The following is a 17,500-nucleotide window of genomic DNA, read 5'->3' on the forward strand; positions in this document are numbered from 1 at the left end:
AAACTAATTTTCTCAAAACCATGATTTTCCAGATACTGCTCTTTAACTTTGGGGGGCAACAAGGGCGAGAAATCTTCACAGTAAAGTTTGACTGTTCGTGTCGTATACATTATTAGCCGTCTTATAATTCAGTTCGTCTGTGCGCCAAACAATATCTCGATTTACAAAGATGATTGGAATTAAATAAGAGTGAGCAAACAGCGTTTACCCGATGGAATTACGACAGTTAATATGGATGACAGAGCTCTGAGACGTGAAAGGTGTAATGGCCTTAATGTCCTCCTCAGCGTTTAAGACTTCGAGGTTTTAAATTTCTCATTATATCAAATATATTTTTTCCTAGACGATGGTTTACTTTGACATGGTTTGAGATACACGGTGTTATGCAGGGCAGTGCTTGTACATTTGACTAATTATACTTCTAATATTTAATGGTGTGTGTGCGGGCCAGTTAATCATGAATACATCAAAACCACATCTTATTAAGTCAGTATGATGATGATGGTAACAATATTAAAGAAGAAAAAAACTGTAAGACTGTTAGTAATAATCTTAAAAGACGAAGGGCTGCTTAATTAATCATGTAAACCGGCCGACTGTAAGACTGCCATAGCAAACGTGCCGCGGGCCGAACGTTGGACATCCCTGATAATAGACCTTGGGCTCGAGAACGAGATTTCTTATGTGCATTCTAATGTAACTGCTCACACGATTCGCCCTGCTGACGGTGAATGGTGAACTTAGACAACTAAGATGTCTTGATTCCTTTATTAAAAGAGTAATGATGTTGGAATGAGACTCCTTGGTTTCCTGAAGGAAGTCTGGCTGTCTTCTTAAGCAGTGGTCTAACGATAGCTACAAATCACGAATTTACTCGTAGCATGTGACGATCGGTGCTAACGAAGGAAGTACTACAGCAACGCATAGCTCACGCGGAAGGGGAAAGAGGACACACTATTGTATTTCTAGCGTGGGAAGTGTTGAATAAACAGATAAAAGACTGAACATGCGTATATACATGTATATGTATGTGTGTGAGAAGATATGTACGTGATAAACAAGATTATGTAAATTATGTAGCATGTAACTGTAGATACATAGAATAACATTAGCATACATATATTAGTAATATGAAACGGATATAACTAGTTTACTCACAGCGACAGTTATGCGTCAGCCGACGACACGAGTCGGATTTCTTCAGTGCTTCTTCACGCTTCAGACACTAGGATGAAACAAAACCTGTTTGATTTAATTCCACCATCATAGTCTCACTCACCTGCAGCTAACATGGAAAATCCTCTCTCTCTCTCTCTCTCTCTCTCTCTCTCTCTCTCTCTCTCTCTCTCTCTCTCTCTCTCTCTCTCTCTCTCTCTCTCTCTCTTCTCTCTCTCTCTCTCTTCTCTCTCTCTCTCTACACACACACACACATACACACACACGCACGCACGCACGCACGCACGCACGCACGCACACACACATATGTGTATATACATATATAAATATATATATATATATATATATATATATATATATGTAAGGATGATATTGTCTATCTCTGTAAGGTTTGAGGAGTGAATTCATTAAGAAAAATCTCATATATTTGCTGTCGTGTAGGTAACAGTACTTTGCAACTTCTTGGAGGGTACCCACACAGGGAGAAGACGAACTTCCCAAAAGTGAAAAAAATTATTCTTCAACCTGCTCTGGTTGTCATATTTGACTGATGAATGTAGGACTGACCTTAGAGATAGCAATTTAGACTTCATTCCACTCTCTCTATCTTTGCCTTTTCACTGATAATGCATAAAATCAAAAGAATATATATTTTTCTACAACTCCAATGCCTATTATCTATATGGGTACTGGATATTCAGTCCCCCCCCCCCCCCCGATGACTCTCTTCAAAACAAGTATACATAAGCTGAAACGAACACATCAGCTGTTTATTTATCCGAGGAAGATAAAAGATGATGGAAATACTACGAGTATATATTTCTATAACACTCCATTTGTCTGTACTATTCAACTATTATTGCCATAGTGCACTGAACCCATATGCAGGGTGGAAAGTATCCAAGCGTGGTCAGTCCTGCTCTGGGTTGTGTGTGCTAGACAGCTACTTTTTTCTAGTCTGAGGTACAGCCTCCCAAAAATAGGGTTAAATATTTCAACTCTTACTGAAAAATCATATAAGCCACAACCAAAATCACAAACTGCAGGATATAATGGTTGGTTAATGGTTTTATCAAATAAATGTGTACGACATCAAAAGTCATGTAGCACTATGTTAGAGTATTGTTGCAAAAATGTGAAGTTTTATTTAGAACTAAAACAAAATGTATTAGATGTCAAAATTCGTACTGTACTGCATGACAGTATGCTAGTAAAAAGGGTGAACAAATGGGATAAGGTGGGAATCAGTAAAAGGAGGAAAGAGGGTTAAGGGTGAAGAGCGATTAGATCAAATAGAGGGATCTATCCGTCCAAGGAAAGATAAAAAGTTGTCAGGAAAAAGTGGGGGATGTCCAAAAGGTTTGCGAGGTCGGGGAAGAGAGGACGTGTTAGGAAAAGCAGAGGTAGGGTTGCAAATAAAGCGGGGAAGGGAGAATAAAATGTGAGGGACAGAGAGAGGAACTATTATGAAGCGATCAGCGGGAAGTAAGGGTAGTAATGGGTGTCGGAGAAGTAGGAGGAGAGAAACATGGGAAAGAGACAAGGGACAAAGAAATGTGAAGTATCAGGAAGAACGGCAAGAAGGAAAGGACCCAGGGAAGGACACTTGTGACAAAAAAGAGTAACGCAAGCAACCAGGATGGAGCGGAAGGGATAATGGGGAAAGAAGCGGAGCGGTGCAGATGGAGAAGGGGTGGATGGGGTGTGTTGGGAGAGAGTAAGTGGGAGGAAGAGGGATAGAGGGAACAATTGGAGGATAAGGATGGATGTCAGCAATCATTTTGACTGTAGAGGAAATGGGAGTAGAGAGATTGATGAGGGAGAGGAATGTTCTCTTGGGTCATGGTTAGGAAGGTTTGAATGTTCTCAAGACTTTCTTGAGGGGAGTTAAGCTGGGAAGTCTGAAAAAAAAAATATATATATATATATATATATATTTTTTTTTATGAGGGGGAGAAGAGGGACAGGCGTCTGAGGAGCAAAGGAAGAAGTCGGTGTAGAAGATGGGGTTAAGCTTTTGGGTTGTCTGATACGATGGGGAGAACGAGAAAGAGAGGTAGGCACGGGGAAATTGCAGAAATGGATTTAGAATAGCAAAAGAATTTGACTGGGAGAGGTAGGGGGTAGAAGTGGGAACGCCAGGAGCAGGAGGAAGAGATATTGAGACACTTTGGGAAAGAGGGAGAGGAGTGGAGCGGACAACGTTGGATTGGTAGCGAGAGAAAAATCTCGTTGCCGTGCTTCCTATCTGACCTTGCTCCTAGTATGAACCTAAGAACTGCTACCTCTAACTCGAACTTGTAGGCAGGGCAGCTCCTAAAGAGTACATTATGGGAGCCACCACAAATGACACACGTGCGTGATTGTGCACAGCATTTTGAACGGTCAAGACCAGGTTGGGCACATCGTGGGCAGCGGGTTGTGGAGCGACAGTGCTTGGCATGGTGATGAAAACGTCATTTCCAACATTGATGGGGGAGGGGTCGGTGTGGTCAGACGGAAGGATTCTCCGCCAATATAAATTTCATGGGGAAGGTCATCTCTACGGAAGGTTATCTTCGCCATATTGGCGGGCTCTGGGTGGAATAGTGTAACGCTATTGTGATACTGCATCATAGTCAACGAGGCACGCAAGCAAGGCGTTTTCACTGTCTGACCAATTATTGCCGTAGACAGGGCAATCAGCCGCGAATATGGAAACTGTTCCGGTACAAGTGTTCAGGGAAGAGTGAAGCTGGGTAAAGATAGGGTTGCCAGGCGTGAACGATCGGTCGGAAACTCTGCCTACTTGTTTTTTAGATGTTTTTGAAAGAGGATGGTATTGTCATAGTTAGGGATAAAGGGGAATCACAAAAAGTCGATCCTACTTGAATGGCTAAGAGTAGTACTAAAAAAGATCTCTGGAGGTGGAGGTAGTATAAGGCATTAAGGATGAAGAGTGGTAATAATAGAAGAAATAATAGAAAATGAGGAAGACTGTACAGGAGGAGGAGATGGTGTAGAGGATGTTGGGTGTGAGGAAATATATGGAGAAGAGAAAGGATTACACCTCAGAGTCCCTTTGCCGATGGTTCACCGAGGCCGTTCAGGATTGACACAAATCCTTTCTTTCATCAATCAACACAGCTCTTACACCATACGAAGTGGACAGTAGAAGGGACTGGAGAAGAGAAGGGAAAGGAAAGGGAGAGAAGAAAAGACCATGCAAAATTGGTTGGCCCCAGTCCCTGTCTCCTATGCCCCCCACAATAACAGGGATGGGATGAATAAGATAAGAATTTGTAATCACTGAAGTGCAAATATCTCATTTCCTGATCTTATCTAAGTTCCAAGTTTTGATTAGGGATGTTGGAACTATTAATTTATTCAGGAAGACACTAGTTGAAGATACGGGAGCCTATATTCCCTTTAATGTTTTTCCCACATTAAAGCAAGAAATGTGATCATGTCTTTTTTTTTTTTTTAATAACATATTTGTTGAGTTATATTGTGAAATACCAGAATAGAAAATGATGTTGCTATAATAGCAAAGAAAATGCACTATTCATATTTTTCTGACTAAAGCAAAAAATATAAAAGATCAATTAAACCATTCGCCCCATGTGGCAAGAATACATGCCATGCCCAGTTGCCCACTGTACTACACGTTTATTTATTGTATTTACATGGCTCTACAAGTTCTTAATCACCAAATAGCCAGTTAACAGAATTACCTATCTCACCTGTTTACCCTTTTCCTTCACTTCAGGAAAGGGTCTTTTGTATCATTTCATTGTCTAAAATATTCTAATGACAATTTAATGATCATAACATCAATAACAATAATAACAGTATCGATAGCAATGGTATTAACACATTTTCCCGCCAATTCAAGGAATGGGAAAATCGGGGTTGGTATCTAGGGCCTAATAAACTCCTTGCTGGCTGAGCACATGTGGAGCCATCTGTATATAACAAAAATCACCAAAAACTACAGGGGACAGAAGATAATCCAGGGTGAATGGGTTAAAAAAGTCTTCAGATCTCAACAAGGTAAAACAAAAAATTGAAGTTAATACAAGAAATGACTCCCCCACTAAAATAAAAATCTGAAAAAGAAATGTCCCCTTTAATAAAAAAAACAAACCCAAAAACCCACCTTGGAAATAAACCACTGTTTTGTTTCCTGAGATTCCTTTATTTGAAATTTACAAATTACCTTTCCATATTATATTGAATACTGTTACTGTTCTGTTCCACTTTAAAATACCAAAGTTTGTACATAGAGTAGAGAAAAACATGCTTATCCATCCGTACATTCATGTGTATACATATGCATTCATCCATCCATCCACCCACACCTACATATTGTTGCACGCTTTCAACATCCAATGAATTTGGTGTAATATACCAGAAAACTTGATATATGTCTGTTGCTGTGTAACAGACATATAACTTCAAAGAATAACTTCAAAGAATGTAGATGCTACCTGTAGATAGCTCTACAAGTAGTTAGTCACCAAGGAGTCATTTATTAGTCCTACCTATCTCATTTGTTTACATATTTTATTGACCTTTTAAAGATTATTTCTTTACTGTTATTGGTATTCTAATAACATTATACCAATGATAATGTAAATAATAAAAATAACAATGCCAACACTATTAACAGCATTAAAAAAGAAAGAAAGAAAGAAAAATAGAAGAGGAAACAGCAATTTAGCAATAGCATAAGGCTTACTAATTGACTACTTGGTGGATATAAGAATATATTTATTGCAAAAAATAGTACATTCTAAAAGCAATGGGTTAAGAGTCTAATGCTTAACAAATATTCTGTCGTGCTGAAGTGATATTTTCGTTCAATTTTCAGAAACGTTACAATCTGTTGGCAGAAAGATGAGCAAACAGTGAAAGAATGACAGACAGATAGAGAGTTTTGATTTTCATGAGAACTAGAATATGTAATTCTTGTCATGTTCTGTTCAAATAGCACTTAAATTCTACTAAATACTAAATGCAATGTTACTGTACTGAATGTAGAAATGTAAAATGCTATGATCAGGTAACATTATAAATGCATGCAATATTTAAAACTCAAGAAAATAATGAGAAATCCCTTTTAAATATTTTCAGTATGAAGACTGCATTCAATTGTAAACCTTTCAGGCAATCACATCTTACTCATTAAAAAATTAAAAATAACCATAACCATGACACAGTCTTGCTATGTATCTCACTTTGATCATTTGATTCAAATACTAAGCTTTATCATATATATAATACATACATACACACACACACACATATAATATATATATCACCCTATTTTCCAATCTTGTTATTCTCATATAAGAATTATACATAATGTTTACAGTAAATGCTAACCCAGATCTACCATATATATGAATGGTATTTCTTACTCCCCAAAACATATTACATCTAAACTTCTAAAGTAATTTTTTGTATTTTCATATAACAATTAACAAAAACTTGATTCACGCACACAGTCACAGATATTTTGCTTCATCAATTAAAAGTTCTGCAAACTGTTCAACACTGTCCTTTGAAGAGCAGTTCCAGTGTATCTGTAGCAGTCCATTTCCTCTAACAAGCTCACTATCAACAACCTGAAATACATGAATACCATTGCTTTAGTAATTAGATTTAGTAATTAGAGTTATAAATGGAATTATTTACAACCCAGTTTTTCACCAGAATGTCTTTGAAAAATATTTTTATATCCAATATTTACAAAATGCATTAAAAATCCACAGACTGAAGTAGACAGCTCATCCATTCAGTTGTATCTTCATCACTTCAAATTAGGAGTATGATTTTTAATCTCTATGGCAGTTTTGATATTTAATTTTATGAATTTTGTAAATGATAAACTGCTTACCTCCTTGTGATAGCAACTAGGATAGAGTGGCCTGCACTTGGTGTTACGACTCATATTGGCCACATAGTCATCAAGAGTCAAACGATACACAAATCTGTTGTATATCTTCTCCTCAATGCACTGGTTGCTCCTATCACGATTCTGTATCTGTTTTAGGAACTGCGGGGAAAGCACTGGGACAACAAACCTGACCTGAAAAAATATGTACATGCTATATATGAAATTGAACCAATTATGTACACAATTTATAGAATTATATGAATAATAATAGTAAAATGAAAATTAAAATGTCCCATATTCAGAGACATTTTTCATTACCTGTTTGAACCATTTGTGGATACTGTTGTGAGGGTCCACCCGTAAATTAGCGGCAACAGTGGAAGCAACATCCCCCATCAGCAATAGCACTCCAACCCTGCCTCTTGAAGTCAAGGGGTTCCGTAACTGCTCCACCACCTAATACCAAAGCTATATTAAAAATTCATGAAGCCTTGCCCTGATGCACATACACCACTTAACCTTACAAAATTTGAAAAAAATACTCTGGCAATATGTGAAGATGATCTTTCAATATGATATAAACATAATAACACTGCTATGATATGAAACTCATAAAAATGTGTGATATTTTTTACATGGTCAAGAACACGAATAAATAATTCATATTCAAATACTACAACGAGGAATACATCAACTAGTAGAATAGTTAATATCTACAGAGGTGTAGTAGAGGTGAATTAATAAAAAAAAGGGAGGGTCTGAAAGGACGTTAAGAAGATAAAAGAAAGGTGGTGGAGAGCTCTACAAAAATAAAGAGAAAATCAGCAAATCATTAAAAATTAAATATGAAAATGAAAATTTTTTGCAAAAATTGAATCTATGCTAGAAAATATAACTGTATATAATCTTCCAGCTTAAAAAGTTAGAACCACATTCTTTTAAATACAAGTGGCTTTAGGACTTAACTTAAGATCAATATTAATAGCATATGACATAGAAGTATCAGAAAAATGAAACATTTATGAAAGCTTTATGGCAGGAAATAAAGTCCCATGTTTCAAAGCTACTGTACTGACATCTGTTACAAAAACTTCAACCTCAATCACCTCATAAACAAAACTACCTCTAAAGCTTCCCGTCTGGCATCAGAAGCAAAGACCATCAAAATCTTCACTTGGCATGCCTGTGGAGGGGAGTCTCTTCTTATGATGCTTTCATTTACCCTTCCTTCATTTGCTGAGCATACCAAGGTTTCACATCCTCGTTTTATATCCAATGAGAAGGTTGCAGGCACAGTATCTTCATAGCCTTCTTTGATTGCAGCTGGCACATTCTGGACTTTCTCAAACTTACCTTTGAAAGAAAAACAGAATTCCATGCACTATATTATTATGTCAAGTATTTTCAGTGAATGGCTTCATAAATTCCAAATGTAAAAACAAAATTGAACAATACTGATGAAGTATTGCAGGAATTACAGATATAGTCTATATGTTCTGTTATGTAAGTTTTTGTTAAACTTCAAACATTTCCTACTTGTATGCCTTCTTGATAAAAAAATCTATAATCTATTTGAGATTAAATGAATGAATTCCATACTACATTGCTTCCAGAATGTATACATTTTCAGTATAGCCAATAAAGTTGTGATGTGTCATGTGATGCATTTATTTACTTTTCCTATTTAGTGAAAGATAAAGTATTGAACTAGGTCTTGATGCCTGATATAATTTACAAGTTTTCATGACCATATATGAGTAAGGTGTTCTAGGGCTACATATTACTGAGAAAAAAACTGCTGAAGACTTATGTTGAGTATCTATCCTCTTGAAATCTCATTTACTACTCTAAGAAGTAAATGTCCTTAAATCTGAAACCTGATGTCTATACAAACTCCAAGGATCTTACTTATGCCTTCCTGCCAACTGACTCTTCGTAAGATATCGTGTTGCCCAAGATCCTTCAGCACAGCCAGGACTTCTTTCAGTGTTAATCCAATGTATTCTTTTTTACTTTCTAGTCTGTCAAGTACTGCTTTTGTTGGCCCTGCTTGACCACAAAATTTCTCACAGTGCTGAAAACATTAACAGATATATTAATACTGATCAAAACTTTAATAAATTCTCTATGTCAAAAAAACAATTAAAAAAATAATCAAAGGGGAAAATATATATAGATGAACTATGACAAATTGAAAAGATGACTAGAGAATGAAATCACTTGCCTGTATATTTGTGAAGTCAAGCCCCAATTTTTCTGCAAAGTTTTTCCAACCCTCAGAATAACTGACGTCTTCACATATTTCAAAATAGCTGAGGAGGGCATGATTTCTTTTTCTAAATTCCCAGAAATTAATACCAATAGTGTCATCAATCCATCTGTACATTCTGTAAAATTTGGATAAATTAAAAACGTTAAAAACAAGAGGGGATAAAGGTGAGACTCTTTAAACTATAAACTGTTTGAAACATTGAGTTGTATAATCATGATGTTTTCCTGTATCAGTAACATTCATAATTCAAGCATAAAACTTCCTATCAAGCAAATCACAATGTTTTTGACTAAACCGTATTTTACCTTCGTTCTTCTTCTTCAATTTCACTTGCAGCATTGTGCCGCAGTAAGCTTTCTAATGCCTCAGCAGTGTGAGGCTTCATTCTGAAAAATGTACAACTTTTTGTAGTGATAGGGATACAAAGAGTATATGAGTAAAATGATTAAAGGATATTAAATCTCAAGTGCCTTACTCATGGCTTCAGCTATTTTTTCAATCTTCCATTCAATACCAAAATACAAAAGCCACATCTCTTTCAAAAACTAATTAGATCTTTGTTAGACAGGAGTAAAATTGGTATGGAACCTAGTGATTACTAATATCACCTCATTTTATGTGCTCTATCACAGGGTTAAATATCCACCCCATAGTGGTTACTGATGCCATGAAATTACTACTAATTTTAGATTGAACTGTTCCAGAAAATCTTTACTTAGGCATTATATATACACATACTACACACTGAGGGAGGAATGATGTTATTAAACTGAAAATTACAAATTTCTTGTGTATCAATATATTTCAATTTTACCTTTAAGCCCTCTACCCCATATATTCTGGTATGACAGAGTGTGGGCTGGCTCTATATCAAACTTTACATTCCAACGGAGGTTTACAAGTTCTATCTTGTATGATCATATATGGTGGTTTGTTTGCCTTTACCCTAGCAGTGATTGGTGTGGGAGTCACGTCAATGGGTGCAAGGCCACTGGCAGAAGGGTAAGATTGATAAAAGTGCACCAAAAAACAGGTTCTATCTGCATATGTCTCAGCCCATTGAAGAACTGAGAGGGTAAAATGTGCACATCCATTATCAATCAGATGGCTGTTCTTTGCTTGAGGGATTTAATTGCCTTGGGCAGCGTAATCCTATAATAACATACTGACAGTTGGGTTCCTCTAAGGCTCTACATATGTCTATCCCAATATGCACCTTCCTTATTCAACTATCATAAACTTCTTAAAACATTAGTGCAGTGGCACCCAAATGTCGATGATATGCAATTGCAAACGAATTTGTAATATAATATAGTTACAATTATCATGTTGCTGGTGTTCCACAAGATCATTTACTACCTCCCATTATCTTTATTATGCTAACAAGGTTATCAATGATATATGGTATATATAAATAATAAAAGATAGTGATGACACTTTCCCATTTACTGATTCACAATCCTTTAAATTTTCACAAACTTTTTCACAGATCGTAAATCTGAAAGTTAAGTTGTTTAATTATTACTAATGTATGGCATGAGCGTGTTCTACTCACCCTTCAATTCTTTCTCGATCCATTTTCTATAAGTATGCAAACGACAAGAATGCGAGTTTAAGCTCTATGACAGGAATCTTTTTCTTAGTTCGTGGTGTTGAAACTGACACTGCCTGTCATTTTTGTTATCTTTTTCCTCAAAGTGTTGCCAGTGTAGCGGATTTTCGCTGATGGGTATGGCATGGCGTTTATAAAGACTCCTGTGTTTAATACAGACTTGTTCAAGTGATACAGTCGAATAATATGAAAAAGAGTCACAGAGAAAGCCGTCCGTCATTTCTAAATTACATTACGAATGTATTTAGCAACTCTCTGCTATCCTAGACTCGGCATGCCATACTCCATGTATGGGAATTTCTATTGAAGTCTTTAACAGCTACTTCCGCGAGAAATAGGCCTCTGTAGTAGTACTGATCATAATATTAGAGTCTTGGTAATTATATCCACACAAAATATATCGCAACCACAGATCTTGAATAAAAAGATATAAATATTATAAAATGACCGTGACAAATTCGCAAACGTGATCGCGTTATTCACCGCTGGCAACTATTAATACCTAGGTTGGAGTTCTTTTTTTTTGAGGCCCTCAGGTAGTCTTGGATATCTCCCAGTGTTCTCTGAGGTCGTACAGAGAACAGGTTCACGTATCCCTAAGACGCGAATTGAATATGAGTCTTATAAATGGAATGAATTTGGTGCAGTAGATCGTAATATATAACGTAATGCACAGTGTAGACAATATAAAAAAGAATACAGTAAAATCAAGAACGACGTAGCCCTCGGAGAATTTTAATGTGAAAGTGGAGTGAATGTGGTGTCACGGGGAGTCCCACCGACAGTGGCAGTGAGTGCTTTCTCGAGTCGAATATATAGAATGGACTAGGGAAGAACCCAAGTGACCGTCAGTGCTACTACTATGAAGAGAATGGACGTTTTGAAACCGAAAAAAATCACTGATACCATATGAATTTAGAAGACGACATATAGTGACACTGAATTTTCAAAAGGGAATTATAAAGGATCATACTCATAACCATGGAGATAGGAGACACCACAGCGGGCGATGGTACTGTTCCAAAAGGACGGGCACGATCGGAAAGTCCTTCCGTGGAGAACCAGGCAAGGGATGCCGGAGCCGGATCTGAAATAGATGGGGTAAATGCAGCCCTGAAGAGCTGGGAAGAGCCGTTGCAATGTCATTTCGTAGGAAACCAGGCTATGTGCAGCGAAACTATATCTGGAGAAAATGTGGAGCCAGCACTCCTGAGGTTGACGCAGTTGTTGCAGAAAGCGTTTGTACAGATAATTGGAGTGCATGATACTGTGAAGGGGTTGAAGGCTGAATTAAAGGGCACGGAAGCAATGTTTGAGAAAATGAAGACTGAAATGAATGACACGATGGCCACGCTTTACGACTCCCGTGCCAAGTTGGCACAGCAGTTTCAGGAGTTAGCCGACTCCATTCGCCAAACAGGTGAAGCAATATCATTGGAGAATACTGCTGTTAATGAAGATAATATATGCACGACAAAAGAAAACCCTCAAAGCCTTTCAAAAGGAATGAAGAACAATGGAGCCAAAAAATTCTCGAATGGAGAGGATCAGAGCTTAGCTTTGGCCACCGCCGGTTCTGCATCTGTGGACTCCGAGGAACCTTCAACACGACAGGACGCAGAAAACACAGAAAATAGCCTAGACGAGGAAAATGTAGTCAGTGGGGTACTGCCGGAGGAGAATCAAGACGTGCAAAATAAAGTCACTGGAACAACGATGGGCATGAAGAAAAAGAAAAGGAACCCCGAGGCCAGAAAGAAAGAAGATATGGAACTCGCACTTTGTGTCATAAAAGCCCTGAAGCGAGAAGGTGGCCGAGGCAGGCACCAAAAGCCCTAGCCAAGGGTTATTCAAGGCACCAGAATATGTATATAAATAATACAGTTATTCTACATTAATATGTAAAATGCGTAATAACACAATATATGTCGGACGGAGAGAGCTAAAAACACAATATCCCTAATATTGTGAACCATGATCACATTCCTGGAACCAATTTGGGAATGTGAAAAAAGCATGTATTATATGCTGTCTGTCGGCTGACAAATAATCTAGCATTGAGATACAATTCACACGTATGTATGTGCATTTGTGTTTATTGCACCCGGAATTAGTTGATAGTCCACGAATAGACTTTACCTTGATCTGTAACCGCGTAAAAAATATTGGTGAGTCGTCGTAATGAATGGAATTCAGTCAGATGTGGATCTGAGTCATTTTCCTTCCCCTACTTGACAGTGTCGACACACTGACATGAAACTTCGGGCGATTTTCTCGAAAGATGAGAAAGTAAGTAGTCAATGAAGTTTTAACCTAGCATCCTTTCAAATCAGGCCAAGTAAGTTCAGATACAATATTTAGAGCATATATATGTGTGTGTGTGTGTGTGTGTGTGTGTGTGTGTGTGTGTGTGTGTGTGTGTGTGTGTGTGTGTGTGTGTGTGTGTGTGTGTGAGTGTGTGAGTGATAAATCCTTATCTATTTTCTCATCATAGTTTACTTAATATAGTTAATATGAAGATTTTTCCACGTTATACTTTAAAAGTAATTACACAAAACAATGGTGTAGGATACCGTTGATCATGATCTGACAGGGAGATGACACTGCTTATTATATTCATTATTATTATTATTATGTTATTTAAGCATGTCTCGAACTATATGTCTTTTTCATATAAAGTGCCAATCATTCTACAAAATTAATTATGAATTTTCTCGTAGAATCAATATTTTCTTTTATGATTTCGAAGTCACGGGTTTGCTACATATAGCGATCGTACTTGCTATGCTGGCATCACTACCTTTGCATTTGATGAGTGGTTTACTTGTGTAGTGATAACGTGAATAAATAAATAAGTATGTATTTACATATTATAATGTATTAATACGAATTATGATATATTATTAACTATATATTATAATTACACACACACCTATATATATATATATATATAAACACACAAACACACATACATATATATATATATATATATATATATATATATATATAAACACACAAACACATCTATACACACACACACACACACACACACACACACACACACACACACACACACACACACACACACACACACACACACACACACACACACACACAAACACAAACTCACGATATCTACATTTAGCAGTCGCACCACTAACTGTACGTCAGAGTGATTTGTTTGTATTATGATAACCCGAATGAACAAATACACACACACACACACACACACACACACACACACACACACACACAGTTCAGCCGGGTGTTCAGTGTTTGTGTCAAGATTTAGCTCTGCAATTGCGGTTTTCTTGAGAGGAGTTACTGAGGCCTTTATTTTGGAACATTCTTCTTTCATGAATCGAAAACGTGTTTCAAGTGATGTGAGAGATAAGAGAGAAAAAAAAAAAGCAAGGGTTGGATTATCTGTCCGTATAAACGATCTGGTGATGTCATGTCGCACAAACTTTCTCTTTTGTGGTAAAAATGCTTTCACTCCCGCCTAAAATAAACGAATAACCGGTGAATACACTTCCGTCCACATGACTGCTGTCATTCACCTTCTGAAGGGGGGCAGGGGTGTCGATTGTGGTGTATCTCTGTCCTTAAATGTTCTACCTATGGCGTTAAAATATAATCAGAAGAAAACTTTTTCCTTTTTTTCTACTAGGTCCTTGCTAGAAAATCTTGAAAAGGTCATGTCCTTTTTTCTTCCCATGATTGATTACGTAAAACTTATATTTCAAAGGCTAAAAGTGTGTATGCGCCCCCATATTAAAAAAAAAAAAAATCTTAATTTCACAGGTAGCTATACGAAATCTCATCAGAAGTTACTTCCCCGATGTAACACAGACTGTTAAAAACAAGGGCCTGTGATCATCGTCTGGTACTTAAGTTCATTACGATGTCCCTGCATACAATCTGGAAGTAAAGAATTAACGATGATTTTTTTTTTTTTTTACTCTGTACTTTTTGTAGGCTACTCTGAAATGGTTAAGCAGTATCACTTTTGCTTTATCTTGTGCTTTGTTACACAGTGTACATTACGTGTATACATCAACCCAATGGGCGTTATTTGGTTGTGTTTGATGTGGATTCGGTATATCATAACTGTTTTTGGCAGAAAATTACGTTTATTATATAACATCACATTTGTCCGCGTCCAATCCTTGTGATCAAATTCAAGTATTCGTCTTTCTACTACAATCTTAACCCATTTTCTTCTCGATTTATTTATGATTAAAAACAAACACCAGGCATTGAAACGCATTCATCTACAAATTTGAATATGATTTTTGGTGTGTATACTTTCCTTTCACGCTTTTCTCTTGTGTTATAGTCTGTACTTTTTTATGAATTTCCTTGATGAAACCTGGCCCTTATCTGTTTAATATTGTTTGCGCTGTTTTCATTTTGTTTCAAGGTATTATGGCCATGTTTTGGTTATTCCTAGATAAGAATAATTACATATAATAATAAAAAAAAATGATAATGCAGTTATTAGGATCACTGTCAGCATTTCCATTGCTATGATTAGTTTAGTACTCTCATAATATTGTTCTCATATATATAATAATTAATTTGGCAATTTATTTTGACATGTGAATCTATCTTCATACAGTTTTACATATGCAACTCTCGTGATAAATAGGCCACTACCTTTTGAATATCACAGAGATAATAACTTAGCCTAGATTCCTCCGGTTCCTTTTCTTGAAGTACATTTACCATTACTGTCCATTATTATAATTAATTTTCTTTTTAACAGAGAGGAGAGCACATTTTTCGGCTTCACCATCTGGTACAACAAGAAGGTCATGAATGGGATCCGTGTTCCCCTTCCCTGCACAAGACTCTACTATATGGGTCTATTTTTCTCACTGTCCAGGAAACTTTGTCATCTTATGGAATCTAGCAATTGTTAAGTGTGTGTATATCTGTGTACCTTGTAATTTATATTTCTTACAAATTTGTGAAGTCGTGTAAGAATCAAGGATCTTTCAAGATTGTGATATCTTACGTGATACCAAGATCGACGTTCGAAGGTCCATATACATGTCACTTTATCTAAAGCCATATTATTCAGCTCATTCACCTGAAAATAAAACGAGGTAAATCAATGCGGATTATGATAAGTTCTTCCAAAACCTGTATAAGACTAACACAACGTAATGACTAAATCTGATATAATGAAGTTTCGTGATTAGATTAAGGATAAATACGCTAATTTTCGATTTCCTCCTGTGTGTATCTTCTACATGATTAACTTTCTGCCCCAATTCTCAGTTCATATTTCGAAACCGGGACTTGGACCTCATTTAACCTTACGAATTTTATTCTCTCTGCTCTTCGTGTTGCCTCCTCGCTACCATTAATTTGGCAACGTTATATAACTGTCCAGGGGAGAAAGTCGGTGTTAAAGTCAACAAAATACGTCGCAGGCTTTCTGTGGAAGTATCCCAGTATGTCGAGGAAGCTGGAATATACGTTGATGAATAGTTCGAAGCCAATGAATTATTAACAGTTTACCTTCAGGCTAAAAGTTGTGCTCATGATATTGTGTTAATTGTCATCGGCAATTATAATCGACTGGAGTTTTAAGGTAATCGAACTCATTTACGCTTGTGTTTTGGGCACATCAATCATTGAATGTAATTAGCTGAAATAATAAACATTGTAAAATTTGTTATCACACTCCTGACATCTCTGCCTACTTTGAGTATAATGTTTCGATAGTGTCACTCACAAAACCCGCTAGTAGTAGGCTATACAAAAAGGATAATTGGTTAGCATACCTGCCTACATTTTTTTCTATCGTGATGCATAGGCGAGGAAGATGGTACCAGACTGTAATATATCAATATGGCTTTGATAAACAGGCTGTCGAAATATGCTCTTCCCAGAAAACTGAAGTATGAGAGATGGTTATTAGTTTTATAAGGAATCATTCAGGGAATTGTCCTATACTTACATCTGTCTATAGTTAATTGTTATGTATCATACAGAATTCTATATACTTTTGAATTATAAGCATTTGTTAAAAAAAAACAAAAAATGCAATAAAATGTTTATGAAATTAATTAAACTTTTTGCATTTACCTATGTACACATATGAGGTATTATATTTACCAGTGTAACAACCAATATATATGTGTGTGTGTTTATATGTATATATGTTAATATGTATATATGTGTATATATATGTATATATGTATATACATACATACATACATATATATATATATATATATATTAACACATATGTGTTTCAATAGAAGAAAATTTACAGAATGTTAAAAATGTATAGATATTTACAGAGCTTTACTGTGACAAATTCTACAAGTACTATAATATTTTGTGAAAATTAGAAAGGAAATTCTCATGGGTATTCACTATCCTGATAAAGTGTGTGTGTGTGCGTGTGTGTGTGTGTGTGTGTGCGCGTGTGTGTGTGTGTGTCTGTGAATACAGACACAAACACACGCATATGTCTGTATGCGTGTGTATGCGTATATATATATATATTACATATAGATATAATTCATTTTTATATATATAT

General features: G+C 36.4%; 2 protein-coding genes across 3 annotated transcripts; one reads left to right on the forward strand and one right to left on the reverse strand.

Moving 5' to 3' along the window:
- Positions 1 to 5,332: 5,332 nt before the first annotated feature.
- LOC125045437 lies at positions 5,333 to 11,041 on the reverse strand. Its single transcript, XM_047642684.1, has 8 exons — positions 10,885 to 11,041; positions 9,635 to 9,715; positions 9,282 to 9,444; positions 8,966 to 9,131; positions 8,181 to 8,410; positions 7,376 to 7,513; positions 7,058 to 7,249; positions 5,333 to 6,785 (listed from the first exon to the last, which is right to left on the reverse strand). The coding sequence occupies exons 1-8, from the start codon at positions 10,905 to 10,907 to the stop codon at positions 6,666 to 6,668; spliced, it is 1,113 nt and encodes a 370-aa protein (XP_047498640.1). The 5' UTR covers positions 10,908 to 11,041; the 3' UTR covers positions 5,333 to 6,665.
- Positions 11,042 to 11,521: 480 nt separating this feature from the next.
- LOC125045626 lies at positions 11,522 to 16,967 on the forward strand. 2 transcript variants are annotated; one of them, XM_047643014.1, is made up of 2 exons: positions 11,522 to 13,230; positions 15,710 to 16,967. In XM_047643014.1, exon 1 carries the CDS (start codon positions 11,923 to 11,925, stop codon positions 12,778 to 12,780), a length of 858 nt encoding a protein of 285 aa, XP_047498970.1. In that variant the 5' UTR covers positions 11,522 to 11,922; the 3' UTR covers positions 12,781 to 13,230; positions 15,710 to 16,967. The 2 variants fall into 2 exon arrangements, with proteins under 2 accessions (XP_047498970.1, XP_047498971.1); XM_047643015.1 differs by having other exon boundaries at positions 11,522 to 13,109.
- The last annotated feature ends 533 nt before the right edge of the window (positions 16,968 to 17,500 follow it).

This window comes from Penaeus chinensis, chromosome 37 (genome assembly GCF_019202785.1).
Source record: "Penaeus chinensis breed Huanghai No. 1 chromosome 37, ASM1920278v2, whole genome shotgun sequence".
In the NCBI taxonomy this organism is placed as follows: domain Eukaryota; kingdom Metazoa; phylum Arthropoda; class Malacostraca; order Decapoda; family Penaeidae; genus Penaeus; species Penaeus chinensis.